The sequence below is a fragment of the Gymnodraco acuticeps genome, unplaced genomic scaffold, assembly GCF_902827175.1.
Source record: "Gymnodraco acuticeps unplaced genomic scaffold, fGymAcu1.1, whole genome shotgun sequence".
In the NCBI taxonomy this organism is placed as follows: domain Eukaryota; kingdom Metazoa; phylum Chordata; class Actinopteri; order Perciformes; family Bathydraconidae; genus Gymnodraco; species Gymnodraco acuticeps.
Window position 1 is genome coordinate 47,737 of NW_022991042.1, and position 26,668 is coordinate 74,404.

At 44.1% G+C, this 26,668-nt stretch overlaps 1 protein-coding gene across 1 annotated transcript in view; it reads right to left on the reverse strand.

Moving 5' to 3' along the window:
• Nucleotides 1-598: 598 nt before the first annotated feature.
• Nucleotides 599-26,668, reverse strand: part of dmtf1 (cyclin D binding myb-like transcription factor 1) — a 35,469-nt gene continuing 9,399 nt past the window's right edge. The window contains 14 exon segments of the mRNA XM_034236512.1: nucleotides 599-867; nucleotides 1,134-1,200; nucleotides 1,560-1,763; nucleotides 2,057-2,209; nucleotides 3,933-4,000; nucleotides 4,104-4,268; nucleotides 4,581-4,732; nucleotides 6,846-7,074; nucleotides 8,768-8,877; nucleotides 8,972-9,004; nucleotides 23,363-23,456; nucleotides 23,459-23,519; nucleotides 23,720-23,796; nucleotides 24,227-24,341. Of these exon segments, the coding sequence (XP_034092403.1) occupies nucleotides 833-867; nucleotides 1,134-1,200; nucleotides 1,560-1,763; nucleotides 2,057-2,209; nucleotides 3,933-4,000; nucleotides 4,104-4,268; nucleotides 4,581-4,732; nucleotides 6,846-7,074; nucleotides 8,768-8,877; nucleotides 8,972-9,004; nucleotides 23,363-23,456; nucleotides 23,459-23,519; nucleotides 23,720-23,796; nucleotides 24,227-24,341 (1,563 nt within the window). The 3' untranslated portion in view covers nucleotides 599-832.

Genomic DNA, 26,668 nt, shown 5'->3' on the forward strand with positions numbered 1-26,668 from the left:
AGACTTGCATTTCCCCATAACGATGTTGTTTAACAACCGGCGTAAACGGGCCTCCGCGCTATCAAGCAGTGAGCGTGCGATGTCCTGTTCAGATGACGTCAAACCCAACGGGATGCCATCAATAAACTACACAGAATCACACTACACACCTACGCCATGATTACATTCAGGCAGACTGTAGAACACAACCTCTCTGGACCATTTATATACTTATTGAAAACAAGCTACAAAATGTAATACCTTGGAAAATGCCTTTTAATACTTTTTAATAGCCTTCATTTTCGCTAAATTGATTTATCAACTTGTAATACTTTTTAAGACCCCGCGGACCCCCTGCTATCACTGCTTGAGAGCTAAGGTAATGTTTCCTCATCATTATTGTTTGGATAAAAGTGACATGTAATGTTGTACAACGAAATAATAATTTATTAACTATATCTATGTTTTATTGATTCCTCTCTGTTTCATTATTTCCTGTTGCCACAACATTTTAGTCCAGCCTCTATTTTATACAAATATTAAGAGGAATAAGCTTCTGTATCACCACACAACTTCCTAAAAGTAGATTTTTTTAATGACAAAATTCCGACACCATTAATTTCGCAATATCATCACATTTATTTAATTATATTTACATATGAACATGTGTTTATTTAAAGGTCACATCCTTCTCTGTCTGAGTCTCTTTGGCACGTCTTCACAATGAATCCAGGGGTTTCATTTACAAACTGCTTCCACTTCCTGTCGTCCTGTGCAACAGTAGCACCACAGAAGAAGAAGAAGAATCAGCTTCCTTCAATTCCTGTAGTTCTTTGATCACCATGTTTGGAGTTCAGTCGGAGCCGTCCTGGTTCTCAAGGATTGGATCTGAGGACAGAGACAGAGCCATGTGAGTAATAAAAACTCAAAATGTGCCCGTGTCAGAAAGTCAGTATGAAAGGGAATCTATTGTTATTAAAAAAAAAGCTATAACTGTCTTTAAATGATAAGAAAACATGCTCTACGCTACAGAGAAAGAGGATGAAGTAGAATTTCTGTTGATGTTTTTAAATTGGATTTGAGACTATAATAATAATAATAGAATAATATGCAACAATAAACCCTGAGTTTATTACTAATGAGATGTTTGTTACCTGTCAGGGTGCTGCTGATGTTTGGAGACACAATCAGCAAGGTGCTGCCAGACGGTGAACTTAACTCCTACACACACACACACACACACACACACACACACACACACACACACACACACACACACACACACACACACACACACACACACACACACACACACACACACACACACACACACACACACACACACACACACACACACACACACACACACACACAGCATAATGTAAGTATTGATCGTGGTTCATTATGGGCAGTGTTCAGGTAGACAGATAGATAGATTTTAAATTGAAAATATTTTAATTAAACTTGTTTCCAAATGTGTAATGGGCGCTATATACTGTACTAGGTTGGAATATGTAAATAAATACTATACTGGTAATTATATATTTATAATTTTTACAAATATCTTAAAGAAAATGTACCTTGTCAGTGAAGCCTTCTGTGATTGGCTCCTGAGTTTCCGTGATAACGCTCACAGAACCCTCAAGGAGACTCTCGTTGCCGAGGCGATCCTCCTGGTTCTGCCCCTCTTCCTCCAGCTGTGATTGGCCGAGAGGGTCTGAGGAGGCGGAGTCAGATGTGACCGTTTGGATGATGACACCGTCGCTAGAACAGAGGCCGTCAGTCTGAGGAGGAAACACAGAAAATGATCAAAATAACATAAAATAATCCCATAAAAAATACTTATTATGTATTATCACCTATATTATCAGTGCTCGAAGAAGTATTCAGGTCATTCACTTAGGTAAAAGTACTAATACCAAACAATTTGTATTGTATTTATAAACAAATAAAATGTAGTAAAAGTTCAACACAATATTTCCCTTTGAAAATGTGTGGAATACTTAAGTACAAGTACCTCAATAGTTACTTTCCGACAATTATACACGTGTTCCTATTTATACGTATTATTACTGACCGACAGGCTGTGCAGGATGATGTGTTCGTGTGATGAGGGGGAGGAGCCTGTCGTCAGGGTAACCGTGCTGTTATTGCCTAAACTCAGGCCCTGATTGGACGTCGTCTGCAGGAAGTAAGTCCCCGGGGTTCCTGTGGGCTGCAGGTGGAACGACTGGAAAACAAATACATACAAAACATAAAAACAGAGCAGTGATGGGGACACTTTTCTTTCATGAACAATTTGCTAAGACTTAAATCACAGTTATTTCAGATAGCTAGCATCTTTTTACGACAGTTAGCATCTAACATCTTCTTTCAGATTGCTAGCATTTTATTTTAGACGTCTAGCGTCTTATTTACGACAGCTAGAGAAAGCTAGCATCTTATGTCAGACAGCTAGCGTCTACTAACAGCAGATTTATCGGTATATTTATTATATGATGTTATTTACGACAGTTAGCATCTAACATCTTATTTCAGACAGCTAGTATCTTACTTACGACAGCTAGCATCTTATTCCAGACAGCTAGCGTCTTATTCCAGACAGCTAGCGTCTTATTCCAGACAGCTAGCATCTTATTCCAGACAGCTAGCGTCTTATTCCAGACAGCTAGAGAAAGCTAGCATCTTATTCCAGACAGCTAGAGACAGCTAGCGTCTTATTCCAGACAGCTAGCGTCTTATTCCAGACAGCTAGCATCTTATTCCAGACAGCTAGCGTCTTATTCCAGACAGCTAGAGAAAGCTAGCATCTTATTCCAGACAGCTAGCGTCTTATTCCAGACAGCTAGCATCTTATTCCAGACAGCTAGCATCTTATTCCAGACAGCTAGCATCTTATTCCAGACAGCTAGCGTCTTATTCCAGACAGCTAGCGTCTTATTCCAGACAGCTAGAGAAAGCTAGCATCTTATTCCAGACAGCTAGCGTCTTATTCCAGACAGCTAGAGAAAGCTAGCATCTTATTTCAGACAGCTAGCGTCTTATTTCAGACAGCTAGAGAAAGCTAGCGTCTTATTTCAGACAGCTAGCGTCTTATTTCAGACAGCTAGAGAAAGCTAGCGTCTTATTTCAGACAGCTAGCGTCTTATTTCAGACAGCTAGAGAAAGCTAGCGTCTTATTTCAGACAGCTAGCGTCTTATTTCAGACAGCTAGCGTCTTATTCCAGACAGCTAGCGTCTTATTCCAGACAGCTAGCGTCTTATTCCAGACAGCTAGCATCTTATTCCAGACAGCTAGCGTCTTATTCCAGACAGCTAGAGAAAGCTCGCATCTATTCAGACAGCTAGCGTCTTATTCCAGACAGCTAGCATCTTATTCCAGACAGCTAGCATCTTATTCCAGACAGCTAGCATCTTATTCCAGACAGCTAGCGTTATTCCAGACAGCTAGCGTCTATCCAGACAGCTAGAGAAAGCTAGCATCTTATTCCAGACAGCTAGCGTCTTATTCCAGACAGCTAGAGAAAGCTAGCATCTTATTTCAGACAGCTAGCGTCTTATTTCAGACAGCTAGAGAAAGCTAGCGTCTTATTTCAGACAGCTAGCGTCTTATTTCAGACAGCTAGAGAAAGCTAGCGTCTTATTTCAGACAGCTAGCGTCTTATTTCAGACAGCTAGAGAAAGCTAGCGTCTTATTTCAGACAGCTAGCGTCTTATTTCAGACAGCTAGCGTCTTATTCCAGACAGCTAGCGTCTTATTTCAGACAGCTAGCGTCTTATTTCAGACAGCTAGAGAAAGCTAGCGTCTTATTTCAGACAGCTAGCGTCTTATTTCAGACAGCTAGCGTCTTATTCCAGACAGCTAGCGTCTTATTCCAGACAACTAGCATCTACTAATAGCAGATTTATCGGTATATGTATTATATGATGTTATTGTGTGAATATGTGTTTACAGGCAGGATCTCGAAGGTCTGCATGGCTCCGGTGATGGTTTCACTATCGTTGGCTGCTGCTGACGAATCTGTAAATTAACGAGACACAAGAAATAAGTAGATAAAAAATAGGAGGGTGTTGTCAGCTTAAAGAGAAATGTTTTGGGGATTAAGTCTTCCTCTCTTTCTCACCCAGGTGTGTGATCTGTACGGGAATCTGCAGCGCCGCCACAGAGGAGGGGGCGGGGCTTCCACTGCTCTCGTCCAATCGGTTGAATCGGATTTGCAGCGAAGAGGAAGAGGAGGGACTTCCTGATTGTGAAGAAGCGATGAGCTCCCGTAGACCCTTTAGGAGGACTGAGCACACACACGCACGCACACACACACACACACACACACACACACACACACACCCACACACACACACACACACACACACACACCACACACACACACACACACAGGTTATTAAAGTGCAATTATTACATTCATTTTAACGCATTATTCTAGTGAAAAATTGCTTTAATTCTAGTGAAATTAACATGTATTTTTGTGTCATAATTATGTATATTTTACCACAATTCTAGTGCAATTTATTATATTTATTCTAGTGCAATTCTAACATAAATGTCAGTGCTGCTGTTGATACATCCGAGCTGTGTGTTGTACCGTTGAAGGGGATCTCCTTGTGGTTGGACACTTGTCTCTTGATGCTCCACCACTTGGATCGAAGCCACTGAGGCGACCGAACGCTGCTCCAGCCGCCGGCCAGATCCTCCCACTTTATCTCGTTCTCCTCCTCCACCTGCAGCTCCAATATCCTGGAACACACAGTTTATAACACATATTTATATCTTACATTTTCATCATCATTTTGCAATTTTTTTACATATTTTTGGGGTGTTATTTTGGGCATTTTTTAACGTATTTCTCCTGATTTTACACGTGTAGATGTTACATCACATGTCACTTGTTATATGCTTTTATCCAAAGCGACTTCCATACTCAATACTGTGGACAATCCCCACAGGAGCAATTTGGGGTGAAGTGACTCAGGGACACAACGACATGCTGACTGCAGTGGGGTTTGAACCTGTACCTGTCGAACACTGCACCACACGCCTCCCATGTTCAAGGTTATACTCATTTTGAGTCCTATTTATATACTTGATGGCTGGTTTAAATCAACAGCAATGCATCATATTCTTTAAGATCATCATATTGGTTTTTTTATACAATTTTTAATCTGTCGCAGGATTTTTCAATGTATTTTCTCAACATTTTCAGACAATTTTTTATATATTTCTTTGGAACGTTTAGAGCAGGGGTGGGGAACCTTTTTCCTCTCAAGGGCCATTTAAATGTTTACAATATCCTCAGAGGGCCGTACAAATTATTGACCTCTGCTTAAAAAAACTAAAATCACAGCCCATTCATTTAATTCTGTGCAAAGAAAAAGCAACCTCTTAATCCAGATACTTTACCATGACCCGCGTACGCATGCACGTGCACGGTGTGGCGTGACCACCAAAACAGAAAGATATGGACACGAGTATATGCAAGTGTATTTAGTTTCCTATCCATGTGAACATGATTTAAGTGGGGGGGGGGACCTAACCTCCTCTAGAGGGGTCCGGGGGGCATGCTCCCCCGGGAAGATTTTTTTATAAATGTTGAAGTTAAAAGCATCAATCTGGTGCACTTTGAGAGCAACATTAGTAGATCTATGGAAACATCTCTCAACACCCATTTGAAACAGAACTGGAAGCAGATTTATTTTTCTTTATGAATATTTGACAAATCACTCTCCTTTGAAACTGTATTCTTGTTTATTAATAACAACTTTTTTTTACTGTCATATAGTATTTTATACCTGTTTACTTTATTCTCTTATTTTTTGATAACTATGATGATCATATAAAGATGTGCCTTTACCTCACTGGTTGGAGAAAAAGCTTCTTATATTCGTTAGCATAGCTAGCTAACCAGATGCTAATAACAACAAAGTTATTGACTGTATGATCGGTATGACAGATGAACAGATCGCCACTGGGCTTTCAACTAAAGACACAGCCACGCAGAAACTGCGGCATGTGTACGGCTCCTTATTGGTGCTGCAATTTCTAAAGTCCCGGAGCGACGTTCTGGTGCTCTCCGTCAGAACTGCACCCCTGTCAGACGAGACATATACCACGTGATGACACGTTAGGCTCGTGTTGTGTTCAAGGACCCTGACCGTGGCCAGGAAAAACAGTTACTCGCTTGTTTAATTATTTTGCGGTCTAGATTTCTTACATTTTTTTCTTTTTTGCGTGTGTTTATAAATTACCTCGAGGGCCGTACCAAATTGTCTCGCGGGCCGTATACGGCCCGGGGGCCGGAGGTTCCCCACCCCTGGTTTAGAGACATATTCAGACATTAGTTTATACATTTTTCAGGATATTTTTCTAGGTATTTTTCAGACTTTAATCTATGTTGCTATCCTGTGAGAACTGCGTTTCTCTGAACAGTATTTTTAGAGTTTCTCAGGACAACAGCTTGTTTTCCTCTTTGTGTCGATGCAGCGGATCAAAGAGGCTTTTTAAATATGAACAATGCCCTCTCCCCTTTTATTCAAATACCTTTTGCTTTTCTACAATTTGAAAGCCATTACATTTTGGGGTGGATTTGTCTATGATTCGTGTAACTAGAACCTGATGACTCCCATACAGTTATGATTAATTCACCACGTAGACATATTCAGACTCATATTTCTTGGTCAATATTTTATACATTTTTCAGGTATTTTACAGTGTTTTTAAAGTTTCTCAGAAGAACAGCCTGTTTTCAGCTTTGTGTCGATGCAGCGGATCAAAGCGGCTTTTTAAACACTTAATTTATCTTAAAAAGAAGCAGAATATCGTCTCCACGTAGAGTAAAACCCGCTCTGGTTACCTGCGTATGAGGTTGACGTCGTCCTCCTTCATCCACTCCGTCCCGCCGCTGTGTTTCCAGTTCAGGTAGTTTAACCACTTTGACCGACACTGTTTTTCGGACCTCGTTCGCACCAGATCGGCCACCGTTGCCCAGGAAACGCCTCCCGTCACCGCCAAGCCCGGCTTCACGCCCGACATCTCGTACACGACCTCCGCGAGCCGCCGCTCCTCCTCCTCCGTCCATTTACCTGAGGAAAAAAAACGAATTAAGTTTAACCAAGACAAGATGCAGAGAGGCTTTGGTTCGGATAATTTTGGAAACCAAAGTCGTGAATTTACGAGAAACGTATGGGGGAGATAATTTGAATATTTTATAAAGTTTGGAAGTCATAATTATGCAGCAAAATTGCAGTTCAATTTATTTAAAAAAACAGATTTCTTCCTAAAATGTGGATATTTAAAGAAGAAATCTATGTCAAGAAAAAAAGTTGCTACATTTAAAAAAAGCACTCATTACTTTTGTAAATGTATTTCTTTATAGTCTCAGAATATCAAAGTCGTGAATTTACGAGGAGATTATTTGAATATTTTATAAAGTTTGGAAGTCATAATTATGCAGCAAAAAGACAACAAAAATGAATTAGAATAAAATAAAAAAACTGAGATTTTTTTCTTAAAATGTGGATATTTTAGGATTAAATCTATAGGCGCTTTCACACCAAGTACTTTTCCCAGACCTTAGTTCCCCGGAACTATCTGGCAGATCGCGTTCACACCGGAATAAGTCCCTGAGGGAGGATTAGGCAAATGAAGCCGCTGACGTCTTCTTCTTCTTCTGCTTTGGGTTTACTGGCAGGCCGCAAACCACTTCCCGGCATATACTGCCACCCGGAGTCCCCGGCCGGAAGTCCCCGGAGTTGGGGAAGGCTTCAGTAGAAGCTGCTGGGACTCCCAGCAGCTTCTACTGAAGCCTTCCGAGTAAATCGCCAGAACGCCGACACCTCCTCATCTCCACCGCTCCCATGGTTTCTTTTGTGTTGCCATAAGTTAGTCTCTCTGCGTTTGTGCTCTGGGCTAATGCTAATAATGCTAATGCAAGCAAATAAAATGGCGGCTTCACAAATCTTTTCGGAGTTTTATGGGGCGTGGTTTGCAATTCGCCCAGCCAATCAGAAATTGGAACCTTTTTCTCCCCAGGAAAGTCCCTAGGCTAGTTCCCTAGCAGGGACTGAAAAGGGGGTGAAAAGGTTCGCAAAAAAAAGTTCTAGTAAAATCCCAGGAACTATTGGAACTATTCCTGGGAAAAGTACTCCGGTGTGAAAGCAATAAAAAAACACTACTTTTTAACTTTTTTTTTTGTAAATGTATTTCTTTAGTCTCAGAATATCAAAGTCGTGAATTTACGTAAACAATTATTAGAAAATAATCAGAACGTTTATAAAGTTTGGAAGTCATAATTATGCGGAAAACAAGAGAACAAAAACTCAGTTCAATTTATTAAAAAAAACGTTTTTCCTGAAATGTGGATATTATAGGATTAAATCTATGTAGAAAAGAAAAAGTCACTACATTTAAAAAATTTCTAAATGTATTTCTTTATAGTCTCAGAACATAAAACTAAGATCTCACAAATCCACCACTGTCACAATATTGTAAATTCTAAGAAATTGGAATGAAACCAATTAGTAAAACGGGAAAGAAAAGTCTGATTAAAGTTTAACTTTCAAGAGAAAACCCAAATATCTTCTGAGATGAGGTCATTATATTGAAGGTGTACGGTGCACTGAGGTTAACCCAAGCTTGTAATGTATTACTTTATAACCTCAGAGAATATTGAAGTTAATGCTTGTAAAGTCTCGACTTGCGTAAAGAAATGTCCCTGTGAGGGATTAATAAAGTATGTCTTCTTCTACCTGTTAAAAAAGTTGATTGATTGATTACCTGTGTTGCAGGTGTCCTTCATCAGGCGGCAGCGGTCTTTAACGGACGAGGCGCTGCGACCGAGAGCCGAGCCGATCGTCGCCCAGTCGTTCCCGTGTGTCTCCCTCAGCCTGAACACAGGAAACAGAAACAGAGACTCAGGTAACGTTTGACAATATATGAATGTTTTTATGTTAAAATACGAGACGCAGAGGTTTCACTCACACTCTGAGCTTCTCGATCTCATCGGGAGTATACCTTAGGGAGAGAAACTCAAACGGTTTAATATTCAGCAGGAGTTATTGTTGAGTTTTAGGCATTTTCACTTATAAGAAGAATAATAATTTGATTTTTTCATTATTAATTGTATGCGTTGACTTGCATTTAGAAGAAAAATAAGATTAAAAATAAGAATAAAAAGCCAATTTAGTTTGAAAAAAATGAATGAACAGAAGAATAAAAAAACAGTGTTTAAGAAAAAATAAATTATATATTTGGGAGGAAAAATAATAATAAAAAGACAAAAAAAAGAAGTATTCAGAACAATTATCTATAGAGCCTCAATCTGCTGATATGTATGTGCGATGTCACTGTGTTCCGTAGTGATGTCACTGTGTTCCGTAGTGATGTCACTGTGTTCCTTAGTGATGTCACTGTGTTCCTTAGTGATGTCACTGTGTTCCTTAGCGATGTCACTGTGTTCCTTAGCGATGTCACTGTGTTCCGTAGCGATGTCACTGTGTTCCTTAGCGATGTCACTGTGTTCCTTAGCGATGTCACTGTGTTCCGTAGCGATGTCACTGTGTTCCTTAGCGATGTCACTGTGTTCCTTAGCGATGTCACTGTGTTCCGTAGTGATGTCACTGTGTTCCTTAGCGATGTCACTGTGTTCCGTAGCGATGTCACTGTGTTCGTGTTCCTTAGCAATGTCACTGTGTTCCGTAGTGATGTCACTGTGTTCCGTAGCGATGTCACTGTGTTCCTTAGCGATGTCACTGTGTTCCTTAGCGATGTCACTGTGTTCCTTAGCGATGTCACTGTGTTCCGTAGCGATGTCACTGTGTTCCTTAGCGATGTCACTGTGTTCCGTAGTGATGTCACTGTGTTCCGTAGCGATGTCACTGTGTTCCTTAGCGATGTCACTGTGTTCCGTAGCGATGTCACTCTGTTCCTTAGCGATGTCACTGTATTCCGTAGCGATGTCACTGTGTTCCGTAGTGATGTCACTGTGTTCCTTAGCGATGTCACTGTGTTCCGTAGCGATGTCACTGTGTTCCGTAGTGATGTCACTGTGTTCCTTAGCGATGTCACTGTGTTCCTTAGCGATGTCACTGTGTTCCTTAGCGATGTCACTGTGTTCCTTAGCGATGTCACTGTGTTCCGTAGCGATGTCACTGTGTTCCTTAGCGATGTCACTGCTGGTTCCCGTAGCGATGTCACTGTGTTCTTAGCGATGTCACTGTGTTCCGTAGCGATGTCACTGTGTTCCTTAGTGAGTCACTGTGTTCCGTAGCGATGTCAACTGTGTTCCGTTAGCGATGTCACTGTGTTCCGTAGCGATGTCACTGTGTTCCGTAGTGATGTCACTGTGTTCCTTAGCGATGTCACGTGTTCCTTAGCGATGTCCTGTGTTCCTTAGCGATGTCACTGTGTTCCTTAGCGATGTCACTGTGTTCCGTAGCGATGTCACTGTGTTCCCTTAGCGACTGTCACTATGTTCCGTAGCGATGTCACTGTGTTCCTTAGCGATGTCACTGTGTTCCGTAGCGATGTCACTGTGTTCCGTAGCGATGTCACTGTGTTCCGTAGCGATGTCACTGTGTTCGTGTTCCTTAGCGATGTCACTGTGTTCCGTAGCGATGTCACTGTGTTCCTTAGCGATGTCACTGTGTTCCTTAGTGATGTCACTGTGTTCCGTAGCGATGTCACTGTGTTCCGTAGTGATGTCACTGTGTTCCTTAGCGATGTCACTGTGTTCCTTAGTGATGTCACTGTGTTCCTTAGTGATGTCACTGTGTTCCGTAGCGATGTCACTGTGTTCCTTAGCGATGTCACTGTGTTCCTTAGCGATGTCACTGTGTTCCGTAGTGATGTCACTGTGTTCCTTAGCGATGTCACTGTGTTCCGTAGTGATGTCACTGTGTTCCGTAGTGATGTCACTGTGTTCCGTAGCGATGTCACTGTGTTCCGTAGTGATGTCACTGTGTTCCGTAGTGATGTCACTGTGTTCCGTAGCGATGTCACTGTGTTCCTTAGCGATGTCACTGTGTTCCTTAGCGATGTCACTGTGTTCCTTAGCGATGTCCACTGTTGTTCCGTAGCGATGTCACTGTGTTCCTTAGTGATGTCACTGTGTTCCTTAGTGATGTCACTGTGTATGCCGTAGCGATGTCACTGTGTTCCTTAGCGATTGTCACTGTGTTCTTAGCGATGTCCACTGTGTTCCTTAGCGATGTCACTGTGGTCCGTAGGATCACTGTGTCCTAGCGATGTCACTGTGTTCCTTAGCGATGTCACTGTGTTCCGTAGTGATGTCACTGTGTTCCTTAGTGATGTCACTGTGTTCCTTAGCGATGTCACTGTGTTCCTTAGCGATGTCACTGTGTTCCTTAGCGATGTCACTGTGTTCCGTAGCGATGTCACTGTGTTCGTGTTCCTTAGCGATGTCACTGTGTTCCGTAGCGATGTCACTGTGTTCCTTAGCGATGTCACTGTGTTCCTTAGCGATGTCACTGTGTTCCTTAGCGATGTCCCTGTGTTCCGTAGCGATGTCACTGTGTTCGTGTTCCTTAGCGATGTCACTGTGTTCCTTAGCGATGTCACTGTGTTCCGTAGCGATGTCACTGTGTTCCGTAGCGATGTCACTGTGTTCCTTAGCGATGTCACTGTGTTCCGTAGCGATGTCACTGTGTTCCTTAGCGATGTCACTGTGTTCCGTAGCGATGTCACTGTGTTCCGTAGTGATGTCACTGTGTTCCTTAGCGATGTCACTGTGTTCCGTAGCGGATGTCATGTGTTCCTTAGCGATGTCACTGTGTTCCTTATGCGATGTTCACTGTGTTCCGTAGCGATGTCACTGTGTCGTTTCCTTAGCGATGTCACTGTTGTTCCGTAGCGATGTCACTGTGTTCCTTAGCGATGTCACTGTGTTCCTTAGCGATGTCACTGTGTTCCTTAGCGATGTCACTGTGTTCCTTAGCGATGTCACTGTGTTCCTTAGCGATGTCACTGTGTTCCGTAGCGATGTCACTGTGTTCGTGTTCCTTAGCGATGTCACTGTGTTCCGTAGCGATGTCACTGTGTTCCTTAGCGATGTCACTGTGTTCCTTAGCGATGTCACTGTGTTCCTTAGCGATGTCACTGTGTTCCGTAGCGATGTCACTGTGTTCGTGTTCCTTAGTGATGTCACTGTGTTCCGTAGTGATGTCACTGTGTTCCTTAGCGATGTCACTGTGTTCCGTAGCGATGTCACTGTGTTCCTTAGTGATGTCACTGTGTTCCGTAGCGATGTCACTCTGTTCCTTAGCGATGTCACTGTGTTCCGTAGCGATGTCACTGTGTTCCGTAGTGATGTCACTGTGTTCCTTATGATGTCACTGTGTTCCTTAGTGATGTTACTGTGTTCCTTAGCGATGTCACTGTGTTCCTTAGCGATGTCACTGTGTTCCGTAGCGATGTCACTGTGTTCCTTAGCGATGTCACTGTGTTCCTTAGCGATGTCACTGTGTTCCGTAGCGATGTCACTGTGTTCCTTAGCGATGTCACTGTGTTCCTTAGCGATGTCACTGTGTTCCTTAGTGATGTCAGGTGTTCCTTAGCGATGTCACTGTGTTCCGTAGCGATGTCACTGTGTTCGTGTTCCTTAGCAATGTCTCGTGTTCCGTAGTGATGTCACTGTGTTCCGTAGCGATGTCACTGTGTTCCTTAGCGATGTCACTGGTTCCTTAGCGATGTCACTGTGTTCCTTAGCGATGTCACTGTGTTCCGTAGCGATGCACTGTGTTCCGTAGCGATGTCACTGTGTTCCGTAGTGATGTCACTGTGTTCCGTAGCGATGTCACTGTGTTCCTTAGCGATGTCACTGTGTTCCGTAGCGATGTCACTCTGTCCTTAGCGATGTCACTGTATTCCGTAGCGATGTCACTGTGTTCCGTTAGTGATGTCACTGTGTTCCTTAGCGATGTCACTGTGTTCGTAGCGATGTCACTGTGTTCCGTAGTGATGTCACTGTGTTCCTTAGCGATGTCACTGTGTTCCTTAGCGATGTCACTGTGTTCCTTAGCGATGTCACTGTGTTCCTTAGCGATGTCACTGTGTTCCGTAGCGATGTCACTGTGTTCCTTAGCGATGTCACTGTGTTCCGTAGCGATGTCACTGTGTTCCTTAGCGATGTCACTGTGTTCCGTAGCGATGTCACTGTGTTCCTTAGTGATGTCACTGTGTTCCGTAGCGATGTCACTGTGTTCCTTAGCGATGTCACTGTGTTCCGTAGCGATGTCACTGTGTTCCGTAGTGATCCACTGTGTTCCTTAGCGATGTCACTGTGTTCCTTAGCGATGTCACTGTGTTCCTTAGCGATGTCACTGTGTTCCTTAGCGATGTCACTGTGTTCCGAGCGATGTCACTGTGTCCTTAGCGATGTCACTGTGTTCCGTAGCGATGTCACTGTGTTCCTTAGCGATGTCACTGTGTTCCGTAGCGATGTCACTGTGTTCCGTAGCGATGTCACTGTGTTCCGTAGCGATGTACTGTGTTCGTTGTGTTCCTTAGCGATGTCACTGTGTTCCGTAGCGATGTCACTGTGTTCCTTAGCGATGTCACTGTGTTCCTTAGTGATGTCACTGTGTTCCGTAGCGATGTCACTGTGTTCCGTAGTGATGTCACTGTGTTCCTTAGCGATGTCACTGTGTTCCTTAGTGATGTCACTGTGTTCCTTAGTGATGTCACTGTGTTCCGTAGCGATGTCACTGTGTTCCTTAGCGATGTCACTGTGTTCCTTAGCGATGTCACTGTGTTCCGTAGCGATGTCACTGTGTTCCTTAGCGATGTCACTGTGTTCCGTAGTGATGTCACTGTGTTCCGTAGTGATGTCACTGTGTTCCGTAGCGATGTCACTGTGTTCCGTAGTGATGTCACTGTGTTCCGTAGTGATGTCACTGTGTTCCGTAGCATGTCACTGTTCCTTAGCGAGTGTCACTGTGTTCCTTAGCGATGTCACTGTGTTCCTTAGCGATGTCACTGTGTTCCGTTAGCGATGTCACTGTGTTCCGTAGCGATGTCACTGTGTTCCTTAGCGATGTCACTGTGTTCCGTAGTGATGTCATGTTCCTTAGTGATGTCACGTGTTCTTAGTGATGTCATGTGTTCCTTAGCGATGTCCTGTGTTCCTTAGCGATGTCACTGTGTTCCTTAGCGATGTCACTGTGTTCCTTAGCGATGTCACTGTGTTCCTTAGCGATGTCACTGTGTTCGTGTTCCTTAGCGATGTCACTGTGTTCCGTAGTGATGTCACTGTGTTCCTTAGTGATGTCACTGTGTTCCTTAGTGATGTCACTGTGTTCCGTAGGGATGTCACTGTGTTCCTTAGGGATGTCACTGTGTTCCTTAGCGATGTCACTGTGTTCCGTAGCGATGTCACTGTGTTCCGTAGCGATGTCACTGTGTTCCTTAGCGATGTCACTGTGTTCCTTAGCGATGTCACTGTGTTCCGTAGCGATGTCACTGTGTTCCTTAGCGATGTCACTGTGTTCCTTAGCGATGTCACTGTGTTCCTTAGCGATGTCAATGTGTTCCTTAGCGATGTCACTGTGTTCCGTAGCGATGTCACTGTGTTCCGTAGCGATGTCACTGTGTTCCGTAGCGATGTTCACTGTGTTCCGTAGCGATGTCACTGTGTTTCCGTAGCGATGTCACTGTGTTCCGTAGCGATGTCACTGTGTTCCGTAGCGATGTCACTGTGTTCCCGTAGCGATGTCACTGTGTTTCCGTAGCGATGTCACTGTGTTTCCGTAGCGATGTCACTGTGTTCCGTAGCGATGTCACTGTGTTCCTTAGCGATGTCACTGTGTTCCTTAGCGATGTCACTGTGTTCCTTAGCGATGTCACTGTGTTCCTTAGCGATGTCACTGTGTTCCGTAGCGATGTCACTGTGTTCCTTAGCGATGTCACTGTGTTCCTTAGCGATGTCACTGGTGTTTCCTTAGCGATGTCACTGTGTTCCGTAGCGATTGTCACTGTGTTCCTTAGCGATGTCACGTGTTCCTTACGCGATGCTGCACCTGTGTTTCCGTAAGTGATGTCACTGTGTTTCCCTTAGGCGATGTCACTGGGTTTCCCGTAGCGATGTCACTAGTGGATCGTGTTCCTTAGCAATGTCACTCGTGTGTCCGTAGGGATGGTCACTCTGTGTTCCGTAGTGATGTCACTGTGTTCCTTAGCGATGTCACTGTGTTCCTTAGCGATGTCACTGTGTTCCCTTAGCGATGTCACTGTGTTCCTTAGCGATGTCACTGTGTTCCGTAGCGATGTCACTGTGTTCCGTAGCGATGTCACTGTGTTCCTTAGCGATGTCACTGTGTTCCTTAGCGATGTCACTGTGTTCCGTAGCGATGTCACTGTGTTCCGTAGCGATGTCACTGTGTTCCTTAGCGATGTCACTGTGTTCCGTAGCGATGTCACTGTGTTCCTTAGCGATGTCACTGTGTTCCGTAGCGATGTCACTGTGTTCCGTAGCGATGTCTCTGTGTTCCGTAGCGATGTCACTGTGTTCCGTAGCGATGTCACTGTGTTCCTTAGCGATGTCACTGTGTTCCTTAGCGATGTCACTGTGTTCCTTAGCGATGTCACTGTGTTCCTTAGCGATGTCACTGTGTTCCGTAGCGATGTCACTGTGTTCCGTAGCGATGTCACTGTGTACCGTAGCGATGTCACTGTGTTCCTTAGCGATGTCACTGTGTTCCTTAGCGATGTCACTGTGTTCCTTAGCGATGTCACTGTGTTCCTTAGCGATGTCACTGTGTTCCTTAGCGATGTCACTGTGTTCCGTAGCGATGTCACTGTGTTCGTGTTCCTTAGCGATGTCACTGTGTTCGTGTTCCTTAGCGATGTCACTGTGTTCGTGTTCCTTAGTGATGTCACTGTGTTCCGTAGCAATGTCACTGTGTTCCTTAGCGATGTCACTGTGTTCCTTAGCGATGTCACTGTGTTCCGTAGTGATGTCACTGTGTTCCTTAGCGATGTCACTGTGTTCCTTAGCGATGTCACTGTGTTCCTTAGCGATGTCACTGTGTTCCGTAGTGATGTCACTGTGTTCCGTAGCGATGTCACTGTGTTCCTTAGCGATGTCACTGTGTTCCGTAGTGATGTCACTGTATTCCGTAGCGATGTCACTGTGTTCCTTAGTGATGTCACTGTGTTCCTTAGCGATGTCACTGTGTTCCGTAGTGATGTCACTGTGTTCCGTAGTGATGTCACTGTGTTCCTTAGTGATGTCACTGTGTTCCTTAGTGATGTCACTGTGTTCCGTAGTGATGTCACTGTGTTCCTTAGGGATGTCACTGTGTTCCTTAGCGATGTCACTGTGTTCCGTAGCGATGTCACTGTGTTCCTTAGCGATGTCACTGTGTTCCTTAGTGATGTCACTGTGTTCCTTAGCGATGTCACTGTGTTCCGTAGCGATGTCACTCTGTTCCTTAGCGATGTCACTGTGTTCCGTAGCGATGTCACTGTGTTCCGTAGTGATGTCACTGTGTTCCTTAGCGATGTCACTGTGTTCCTTAGCGATGTCACTGTGTTCCTTAGCGATGTCACTGTGTTCCTTAGCGATGTCACTGTGTTCCGTAGCGATGTCACTGTGTTCCTTAGCGATGTCACTGTGTTCCTTAGCGATGTCACTGTGTTCCTTAGTGATGTCACTGTGTTCCTTAGCGATGTCACTGTGTTCCTTAGCGATGTCACTGTGTTCCGTAGCGATGTCACTGTGTTCGTGTTCCTTAGTGATGTCACTGTGTTCCTTAGCGATGTCACTGTGTTCCGTAGCGATGTCACTGTGTTCCTTAGCGATGTCACTGTGTTCCGTAGTGATGTCACTGTGTTCCTTAGCGATGTCACTGTATTCCTTAGCGATGTCACTGTGTTCCTTAGCGATGTCACTGTGTTCCGTAGCGATGTCACTGTGTTCGTGTTCCTTAGCGATGTCACTGTGTTCCGTAGCGATGTCACTGTGTTCGTGTTCCTTAGCGATGTCACTGTGTTCCTTAGCGATGTCACTGTGTTCCTTAGCGATGTCACTGTGTTCCGTAGCGATGTCACTGTGTTCCGTAGCGATGTCACTGTGTTCCGTAGCGATGTCACTGTGTTCCTTAGGGATGTCACTGTGTTCCGTAGCGATGTCACTGTGTTCCTTAGCGATGTCACTGTGTTCCTTAGCGATGTCACTGTGTTCCGTAGCGATGTCACTGTGTTCGTAGCGATGTGTCACTGTGTTCCTTAGCGATGTCACTGTGTTCCTTAGCGATGTCACTGTGTTCCTTAGCGATGTCACTGTGTTCCTTAGCGATGTCACTGTGTTCCTTAGCGATGTCACTGTGTTCCTTAGCGATGTCACTGTGTTCCTTAGCGATGTCACTGTGTTTCCTTAGCGATGTCACTGTGTTCCTTAAGCGTTCACTGTGTTCCGTAGTGATCGATGTCACTGTGTTCCTTAGCGATGTCACTGTGTTCCTTAGCGATGTCACTGTGTTCCGTAGTGATGTCACTGTGTTCCGTAGCGATGTCACTGTGTTCCTTAGCGATGTCACTGTGTTCCTTAGTGATCGATGTCACTGTGTTCCTTAGCGATGTCACTGTGTTCCGTAGCGATGTCACTGTGTTCCTTAGCGATGTCACTGTGTTCCTTAGCGATGTCACTGTGTTCCGTAGTGATCGATGTCACTGTGTTCCTTAGTGATGTCACTGTGTTCCTTAGCAATGTCACTGTGTTCCTTAGCGATGTCACTGTGTTCCGTAGTGATGTCACTGTGTTCCGTAGCGATGTCACTGTGTTCCTTAGCGATGTCACTGTGTTCCTTAGCGATGTCACTGTGTTCCTTAGCGATGTCACTGTGTTCCTTAGTGATGTCACTGTGTTCCTTAGCGATGTCACTGTGTTCCGTAGTGATGTCACTGTGTTCCGTAGTGATGTCACTGTGTTCCTTAGTGATGTCACTGTGTTCCTTAGTGATGTCACTGTGTTCCGTAGTGATGTCACTGTGTTCCTTAGGGATGTCACTGTGTTCCTTAGCGATGTCACTGTGTTCCGTAGCGATGTCACTGTGTTCCTTAGCGATGTCACTGTGTTCCGTAGCGATGTCACTCTGTTCCTTAGCGATGTCACTGTGTTCCGTAGCGATGTCACTGTGTTCCTTAGCGATGTCACTGTGTTCCTTAGCGATGTCACTGTGTTCCGTAGCGATGTCACTGTGTTCCTTAGCGATGTCACTGTGTTCCGTAGCGATGTTCCACTGTGTTCCGAGTGATGTCACTGTGTTCCTTAGCGATGTCACTGTGTTCCTTAGCGATGTCACTGTGTTCCGTAGCGATGTCACTGTGTTCCTTAGCGATGTCACTGTGGTTCCGTAGCGATGTCACTGTGTTCCTTAGCGATGTCACTGTGTTCCTTAGCGATGTCACTGTGTTCCTTAGCGATGTCACTGTGTTCCGTAGCGATGTCACTGTGTTCCGTAGCGATGTCACTGTGTTCGTGTTCCTTAGCGATGTCACTGTGTTCCTTAGCGATGTCACTGTGTTCCGTAGCGATGTCACTGTGTTCCTTAGCGATGTCACTGTGTTCCGTAGCGATGTCACTGTGTTCCTTAGCGATGTCACTGTGTTCCGTAGCGATGTCACTGTGTTCCGTAGCGATGTCACTGTGTTCGTGTTCCTTAGCGATGTCACTGTGTTCCGTAGTGATGTCACATTAGCGATGTCACTGTGTTCCTTAGCGATGTCACTGTGTTCCGTAGCGATGTCACTGTGTTCCGTAGCGATGTCACTGTGTTCCGTAGCGATGTCACTGTGTTCCTTAGCGATGTCACTGTGTTCCTTAGCGATGTCACTGTGTTCCTTAGCGATGTCACTGTGTTCCTTAGCGATGTCACTGTGTTCCTTAGCGATGTCACTGTGTTCCTTAGCGATGTCCACTGTGTTCCGTAGCGATTGTCACTGTGTTCCTTAGCGATGTCACTGTGTTCCGTAGCGATGTCACTGTGTTCCTTAGCGATGTCACTGTGTTCCTTAGCGATGTCACTGTGTTTCCGTAGCGATGTCACTGTGTTCCGTAGCGATGTCACTGTGTTTCCTTAGCGATGTCACTGTGTTCCGTAGCGATGTCACTGTGTTCCTTAGCGATGGTCACTGTGTTCATTAGCGATGTCACTGTGTTCCTTAGCGATGTCACTGTGTTCATTAGCGATGTCACTGTGTTCCTTAGCGATGTCACTGTGTTCCTTAGCGATGTCACTGTGTTCCTTAGCGATGTCACTGTGTTCCGTAGCGATGTCACTGTGTTCCGTAGCGATGTCACTGTGTTCCTTAGCGATGTCACTGTGTTCCGTAGCGATGTCACTGTGTTCCGTAGCGATGTCCCTGTGTTCCGTAGCGATTCACTGTGTCCGTAGCGATGTCATTGTGTTCCTTAGCGATGTCACTGTGTTCCTTAGCGATGTCACTGTGTTCCGTAGCGATGTCACTGTGTTCCTTAGCGATGTCACTGTGTTCCTTAGCGATGTCACTGTGTTCCGTAGCGATGTCACTGTGTTCCGTACGATGTCACTGTGTTCCGTAGCGATGTCACTTGTGTTCCTTAGCGATGTCACTGTGTTCCGTAGCGATTGTCACTGTGTTCCGTAGCGATGTCACTGTGTTCCGTAGCGATGTCACTGTGTTCCTTAGTGATGTCACTGTGTTCCGTAGCGATGTCACTGTGTTCCTTAGCGATGTCACTGTGTTCCTTAGCGATGTCACTGTGTTCCGTAGCGATGTCACTGTGTTCGTGTTCCTTAGCGATGTCACTGTGTTCCGTAGTGATGTCACTGTGTTCCGTAGCAATGTCACTGTGTTCCTTAGCGATGTCACTGTGTTCCTTAGCGATGTCACTGTGTTCCGTAGCGATGTCACTGTGTTCCTTAGCGATGTCACTGTGTTCCGTAGCGATGTCACTGTGTTCCTTAGCGATGTCACTGTGTTCCTTAGCGATGTCACTGTGTTCCGTAGTGATGTCACTGTGTTCCTTAGCGATGTCACTGTGTTCCTTAGCGATGTCACTGTGTTCCGTAGCGATGTCACTGTGTTCCTTAGTGATGTCACTGTGTTCCTTAGCGATGTCACTGTGTTCCTTAGCGATGTCACTGTGTTCCGTAGCGATGTCACTGTGTTCGTGTTCCTTAGCGATGTCACTGTGTGTCCGTAGTGATGTCACGTTAGCGATGTCACTGTGTTCCTTAGCGATGTCACTGTGTTCCGTAGCGATGTCACTGTGTTCCGTAGCGATGTCACTGTGTTCCTTAGCGATGTCACTGTGTTCCGTAGCGATGTCACTGTGTTCCGTAGCGATGTCACTGTGTTCCTTAGCGATGTCACTGTGTTCCTTAGCGATGTCACTGTGTTCCTTAGCGATTGTCACTGTGTTCCGTAGCGATGTCACTGTGTTCCTTAGCGATGTCACTGTGTTCCGTAGCGATGTCACTGTGTTCCTTAGCGATGTCACTGTGTTCCGTAGCGATGTCACTGTGTTCCGTAGCGATGTCACTGTGTTCCTTAGCGATGTCACTGTGTTTCCGTAGCGATGTCACTGTGTTCCTTAGCGATGTCACTGTGTTCCTTAGCGATGTCACTGTGTTTCTTAGCGATGTCACTGTGTTCCGTAGCGATGTCACTGTGTTCCTTAGCGATGTCACTGTGTTCCTTAGCGATGTCACTGTGTTCCGTAGCGATGTCACTGTGTTCCTTAGCGATGTCACTGTGTTCCGTAGCGATGTCACTGTGTTCCTTAGCGATGTCACTGTGTTCCTTAGCGATGTCACTGTGTTCCTTAGCGATGTCACTGTGTTCCGTAGCGATGTCACTGTGTTCCTTAGCGATGTCACTGTGTTCCGTAGCGATGTCACTGTGTTCCGTAGCGATGTCACTGTGTTCCTTAGCGATGTCACTGTGTTCCTTAGCGATGTCACTGTGTTCCTTAGCGATGTCACTGTGTTCCGTAGCGATGTCACTGTGTTCCTTAGTGATGTCATTGTGTTCCGTAGCGATGTCACTGTGTTCCTTAGTGATGTCACTGTGTTCCTTAGGGATGTCACTGTGTTCCTTAGCGATGTCACTGTGTTCCTTAGCGATGTCACTGTGTTCCGTAGCGATGTCACTGTGTTCCGTAGCGATGTCACTGTGTTCCGTAGCGATGTCACTGTGTTCCGTAGCGATGTCACTGTGTTCCGTAGCGATGTCACTGTGTTCGTGTTCCTTAGCGATGTCACTGTGTTCCGTAGCGATGTCACTGTGTTCGTGTTCCTTAGCGATGTCACTGTGTTCCGTAGTGATGTCACTGTGTTCCGTAGTGATGTCACTGTGTTCCGTAGCGATGTCACTGTGTTCCTTAGCGATGTCACTGTGTTCCTTAGCGATGTCACTGTGTTCCTTAGCGATGTCACTGTGTTCCTTAGCGATGTCACTGTGTTCCTTAGCGATGTCACTGTGTTCCGTAGCGATGTCACTGTGTTCCGTAGTGATGTCACTGTGTTCCTTAGCGATGTCACTGTGTTCCGTAGTGATGTCACTGTGTTCCGTAGCGATGTCACTGTGTTCCTTAGCGATGTCACTGTGTTCCGTAGGGATGTCACTGTGTTCCTTAGCGATGTCACTGTGTTCCGTGTTCCGTAGCGATGTCACTGTGTTCCTTAGCGATGTCACTGTGTTCCGTAGCGATGTCACTGTGTTCCGTAGCGATGTCACTGTGTTCCTTAGCGATGTCACTGTGTTCCTTAGCGATGTCACTGTGTTCCTTAGCGATGTCCACTGTGTATCCTTAGCGATGTCACTGTGTTCCGTAGCGATGTCACTGTGTTCCGTAGCGGGATGTCACTGTGTTCCTTAGCGATGTCATTGTGTTCCTTAGCGATGTCACTGTGTTGTCGTAAGCGATGTCACTGTGTTCCGTAGCGATGTCACTGTGTTCCTTAGCGATGTCACTGTGTTCCGTAGCGATGTCACTGTGTTCCTTAGCGATGTCACTGTGTTCCGTAGCGATGTCACTGTGTTCCTTAGCGATGTCACTGTGTTCCGTAGCGATGTCACTGTGTTCCTTAGCGATGTCACTGTGTTCCTTAGCGATGTCACTGTGTTCCGTAGCGATGTCACTGTGTTCCTTAGCGATGTCACTGTGTTCCGTAGTGATGTCACTGTGTTCCGTAGCGATGTCACTGTGTTCCGTAGCGATGTCACTGTGTTCCGTAGCGATGTCACTGTGTTCCTTAGTGATGTCACTGTGTTCCTTAGTGATGTCACTGTGTTCCGTAGCGATGTCACTGTGTTCCGTTGCGATGTCACTGTGTTCCTTAGTGATGTCACTGTGTTCCTTAGCGATGTCACTGTGTTCCGTAGCGATGTCACTGTGTTCCGTAGCGATGTCACTGTGTTCCGTAGCGATGTCACTGTGTTCCTTAGCGATGTCACTGTGTTCCGTAGCGATGTCACTGTGTTCCGTAGCGATGTCACTGTGTTCCGTAGCGATGTCACTGTGTTCCTTAGCGATGTCACTGTGTTCCTTAGCGATGTCACTGTGTTCCGTAGCGATGTCACTGTGTTCCTTAGCGATGTCACTGTGTTCCGTAGCGATGTCACTGTGTTCCTTAGCGATGTCACTGTGTTCCGTAGCGATGTCACTGTGTTCCTTAGTGATGTCACTGTGTTCCTTAGTGATGTCACTGTGTTCCGTAGCGATGTCACTGTCTTCCTTAGTGATGTCACTGTGTTCCTTAGCGATGTCACTGTGTTCCTTAGCGATGTCACTGTGTTCCTTAGCGATGTCACTGTGTTCCGTAGCGATGTCACTGTGTTCCTTAGCGATGTCACTGTGTTCCGTAGCGATGTCACTGTGTTCCGTAGTGATGTCACTGTGTTCCGTAGCGATGTCACTGTGTTCCTTAGCGATGTCACTGTGTTCCGTAGCGATGTCACTGTGTTCCTTAGTGATGTATGTCACTGTGTTCCTTAGTGATGTCACTGTGTTCCGTAGCGATGTCACTGTGTTCCTTAGTGATGTCACTGTGTTCCGTAGCGATGTCACTGTGTTCCTTAGTGATGTCACTGTGTTCCTTAGTGATGTCACTGTGTTCCTTAGTGATGTCACTGCAGTGTTTCCCCACATTTAATAATAAATACAAATAAGAATGAAAAACTGTGTGAAAAATAAGAATACAAAAAAAAATTATATTTTAAAAAGAAAAGTTAAAAATCTAATATAAAAGACTATTCTTTAAAAAAAGGATAAAATGAACAAAAAGTCGAAATAAAAAATGTCCAAAACTCTTAAAAAATTTCCCTTAATGCCAACTCTTTGCACGAAGAAGATGTAATAATGAAACTCACTTCCCGACGTGGTTCCGGTTGTCGTACATGCGGAGAACTCGTCTGTAAATGGCGAACAGCGGCCGGTTTAACCCGAGCGCCACGGAGCGATAAAGTCCTTCCTCTCCTCTTTGGACATCTCGAAGATTATCTCTGCAGGATCCTCGATGCCTCGCGCCTGAAACACACACACACACACACACACACACACACACACACACACACACAGGTTTTATTGTCATGCACAGAAGCTACAGAGTAGAACTGGCAATGACATTCTTCTGACCTGAGCTCCTCCAACAATGCAACATATATAATAAAAAATAGTATAATATTTACAACGTGGGAAATTCAGATTCAGAAAGTGTTTAACCGTACCTTCACGTATCGATCGATGTTGTTCATCAGGATGTTGATCTCCTCTTTCGCCCACATGCCCTGCTTCCACTTGTGACCTGAAGACAGGAAATGTTAAAATAAAGACTTAACAAGGATTTATTTACTCGTTATAAAGGAATAACTTTATTATGCATGACCCAATTGTTATGTTAATAAAAAATAATACAGTTTAATCAATCTGCTAAATAATAAATTACTATTAAACTAGCTACTGTGTTTGATGATATATAAGCATATAAGGGCCGTTGTAGTTAAAGAATAAATCAAATTAAAGAGCAAGGGGGATGGGGAAATATTCAGAGATCAAACTGAAATATTTGGGAATTTAAGAAGTATATTCAAAGCAAAAACAAAATCCAAAAATAAATAAACTCCGGGATTTGTAAGTGAAATTAGATATATTTATTTATTCAAACTTGCAAAGGGAAGCAACAAATCCAACACTTTTATCCACATTTTTTTCTCGTGTGTGTGTGTGTGTGTTACCTTTGTTAGTCAGTGTGTCTTTGTCTTCCTTGGTAGTGAACCAGGCCTGGCTGACAGGAGACACTTCAGACTTCTGATCAGGACAAGGGCAGTCCTCTTCCTCCTCCTGCAGAATCTACACAGACACAGACACACACACACACACACACACACACACACACACATGCACACACACCCACACCAACACACACACACATGCACACACACCAACACACACACATACATGTTTCTAACCATGTGTGAGGACCATGTGTTTCTACAGGGTTTGTGTGGGCCACCACTTCCACTGAAGCTGGAATGGTGCAAACAACTAAAGTACCACTAGGAGGGGGAAGAGAGTCAGAATATCACTTCAGATTAGAAGTAAATGTTTTACTTTTTTTCGCTGCTGCTAGGCTGTTGCTAGGCTGTTGCTAGGCGGAAGTGTGTGTATGTTTCAAAACAGGAAATACAAGTCCAGCATTTTGCAGCCAAAACCAAGCATAATAAAAACAATTAAATGGCACAATTGTATTAAATACAAATTATAATATTTGAAAATGAAATATTTGTATCATGAACCTTGAATATTTGTAATTTCACAGAATCAAAGACAACACATATTTCTATGTTGATATGTTCACTTACTCAGGGTTATATAACTTAAGGGTTGGGTACCGAAACCCGGTGCCATATACGACCGGTACTAACTAGACCGAATGGCAACGGAGATTTCTGTGCACAGATCTGGCGAAGTTTCGCCGAAAAGCGACCAGTTTGCGGGTGTTTTAAAATTGCAAAATAATTTTGGGAGTTGCATTTCTTACATTTACATTACACATTTACACACAGATTATTGATCTGGTCACAGAAATACTTTTAAGGCAAATCTCCATCCAGTGTAACTTTGAAACCTACACAAGTCTGGTTTAACTTACTGAGATGGATGAACACTTTACCTCGAGATAAGCCCCGTGTTTTAGAGGTTAGCTTAGCAACTAGCATAGTCATTGAATGTAAAGTTAGCTAAACAGCGTAATTCAGTAGATTAATATACCAGACGTGATGAGGACACGTATTAAATTACGTGTACCCACCACGTTATTTGATACGTGTCCCCACCACGTTATTTGATACGTGTACTAGGGATGGGAATTTGAAAGAAAATGTATATTCGAATATTCGACCCCCAAAAAAACGGTAACGAACCAGCAGCTTACTTCCTGGTTTTAGGATGCGTCACTGCACCTCTCAATATGATGCCAATATAAACAAGGTCTTCTGTCGGCTCTGTACATCAATGCCGACCTATGCTGACAAGTAAGTGAAGAGTAGAAAATATAAAGTCATTGGCTTTAGGGAAATGCCCCAGCAGTTTAGGATAATGAAGGTTCTAATCTAATCTATTACATAGCCATCACATTTCTAACTCCTAATGACAGGAAGGCAGAAAGCGCATTATACAAATAATAATACTCATAATAATAGCAGACATTTTTTAACAATGACCACAATATCATTATTTTAATAAACCAAATGTGAACAATTGAGGAAAATGAGGAAGAACTGATGATTCAAATGTTATAGTACAAGTAGTAATGTAGTTAGTGCATAAATTACTATTGCAATAAATGTGTCGATTTTTTTTGGACGAATGCTCCGGGCCAGTGGTTACAATGGTGGGGCCGGTGATAATACAATCCCACCGGTCCGGAGGGCCAGTGACATTTTACCCTTAATGTCTACCCCTGCTTCAATACATAATTTTTCCGAAATAAGGTCCCATGGAGGTCCACCGGAAGGGGAGGGACCTCGCCTCTCTATTAAAAAACTCTAATATTGTTATATTGGGAGCAATCAGTATCCAGGTTCCAAAAAAATTTATAATGAGGCAGAGCTAATTTGAACTGTTTTGTATAGGACTGCAACTAGATAATTTAAAGTTATTTCAGCAAATTACTTACTCCAATCAATTGTTTAGAATTTACATCATTTTATTTAAATTTAAACTAATATAGACATTTTTTTTAAATGTACTTAGTTATATTCCAACTATGTAAGCAATTATATCAGTGTTTTTAGTATTAGTATTATAATTCCTTTATTGTCATCGCACCAGGTACAACGACATTTAAAAAAGCAATCCTCGCAGTTAGTGCTGCGTACCGGTACGCCGAACCGGTACTGGACTTGTAAAAAGTTTCGGTTCAAGTCCGGTTAAAACCGGAACGTCGGGAACCGGTACTTGGACTCGCAAAAAAACTAGCACTTACGTATATTCTGGTGTCTGTGGTTATTTAAACATTCCCTGATAAACGTTATTCAGCGTCAATAAATTAGTGCTAATCCTAGTGTGCTCAGTGTACAACATCACATGTCATTTCACCTTCGATTCACGGTTTGAAAACGTAGCATTTCGCCACATGCTAATGCTAACCGGAAGTGAATAATTTTCAGAATAAA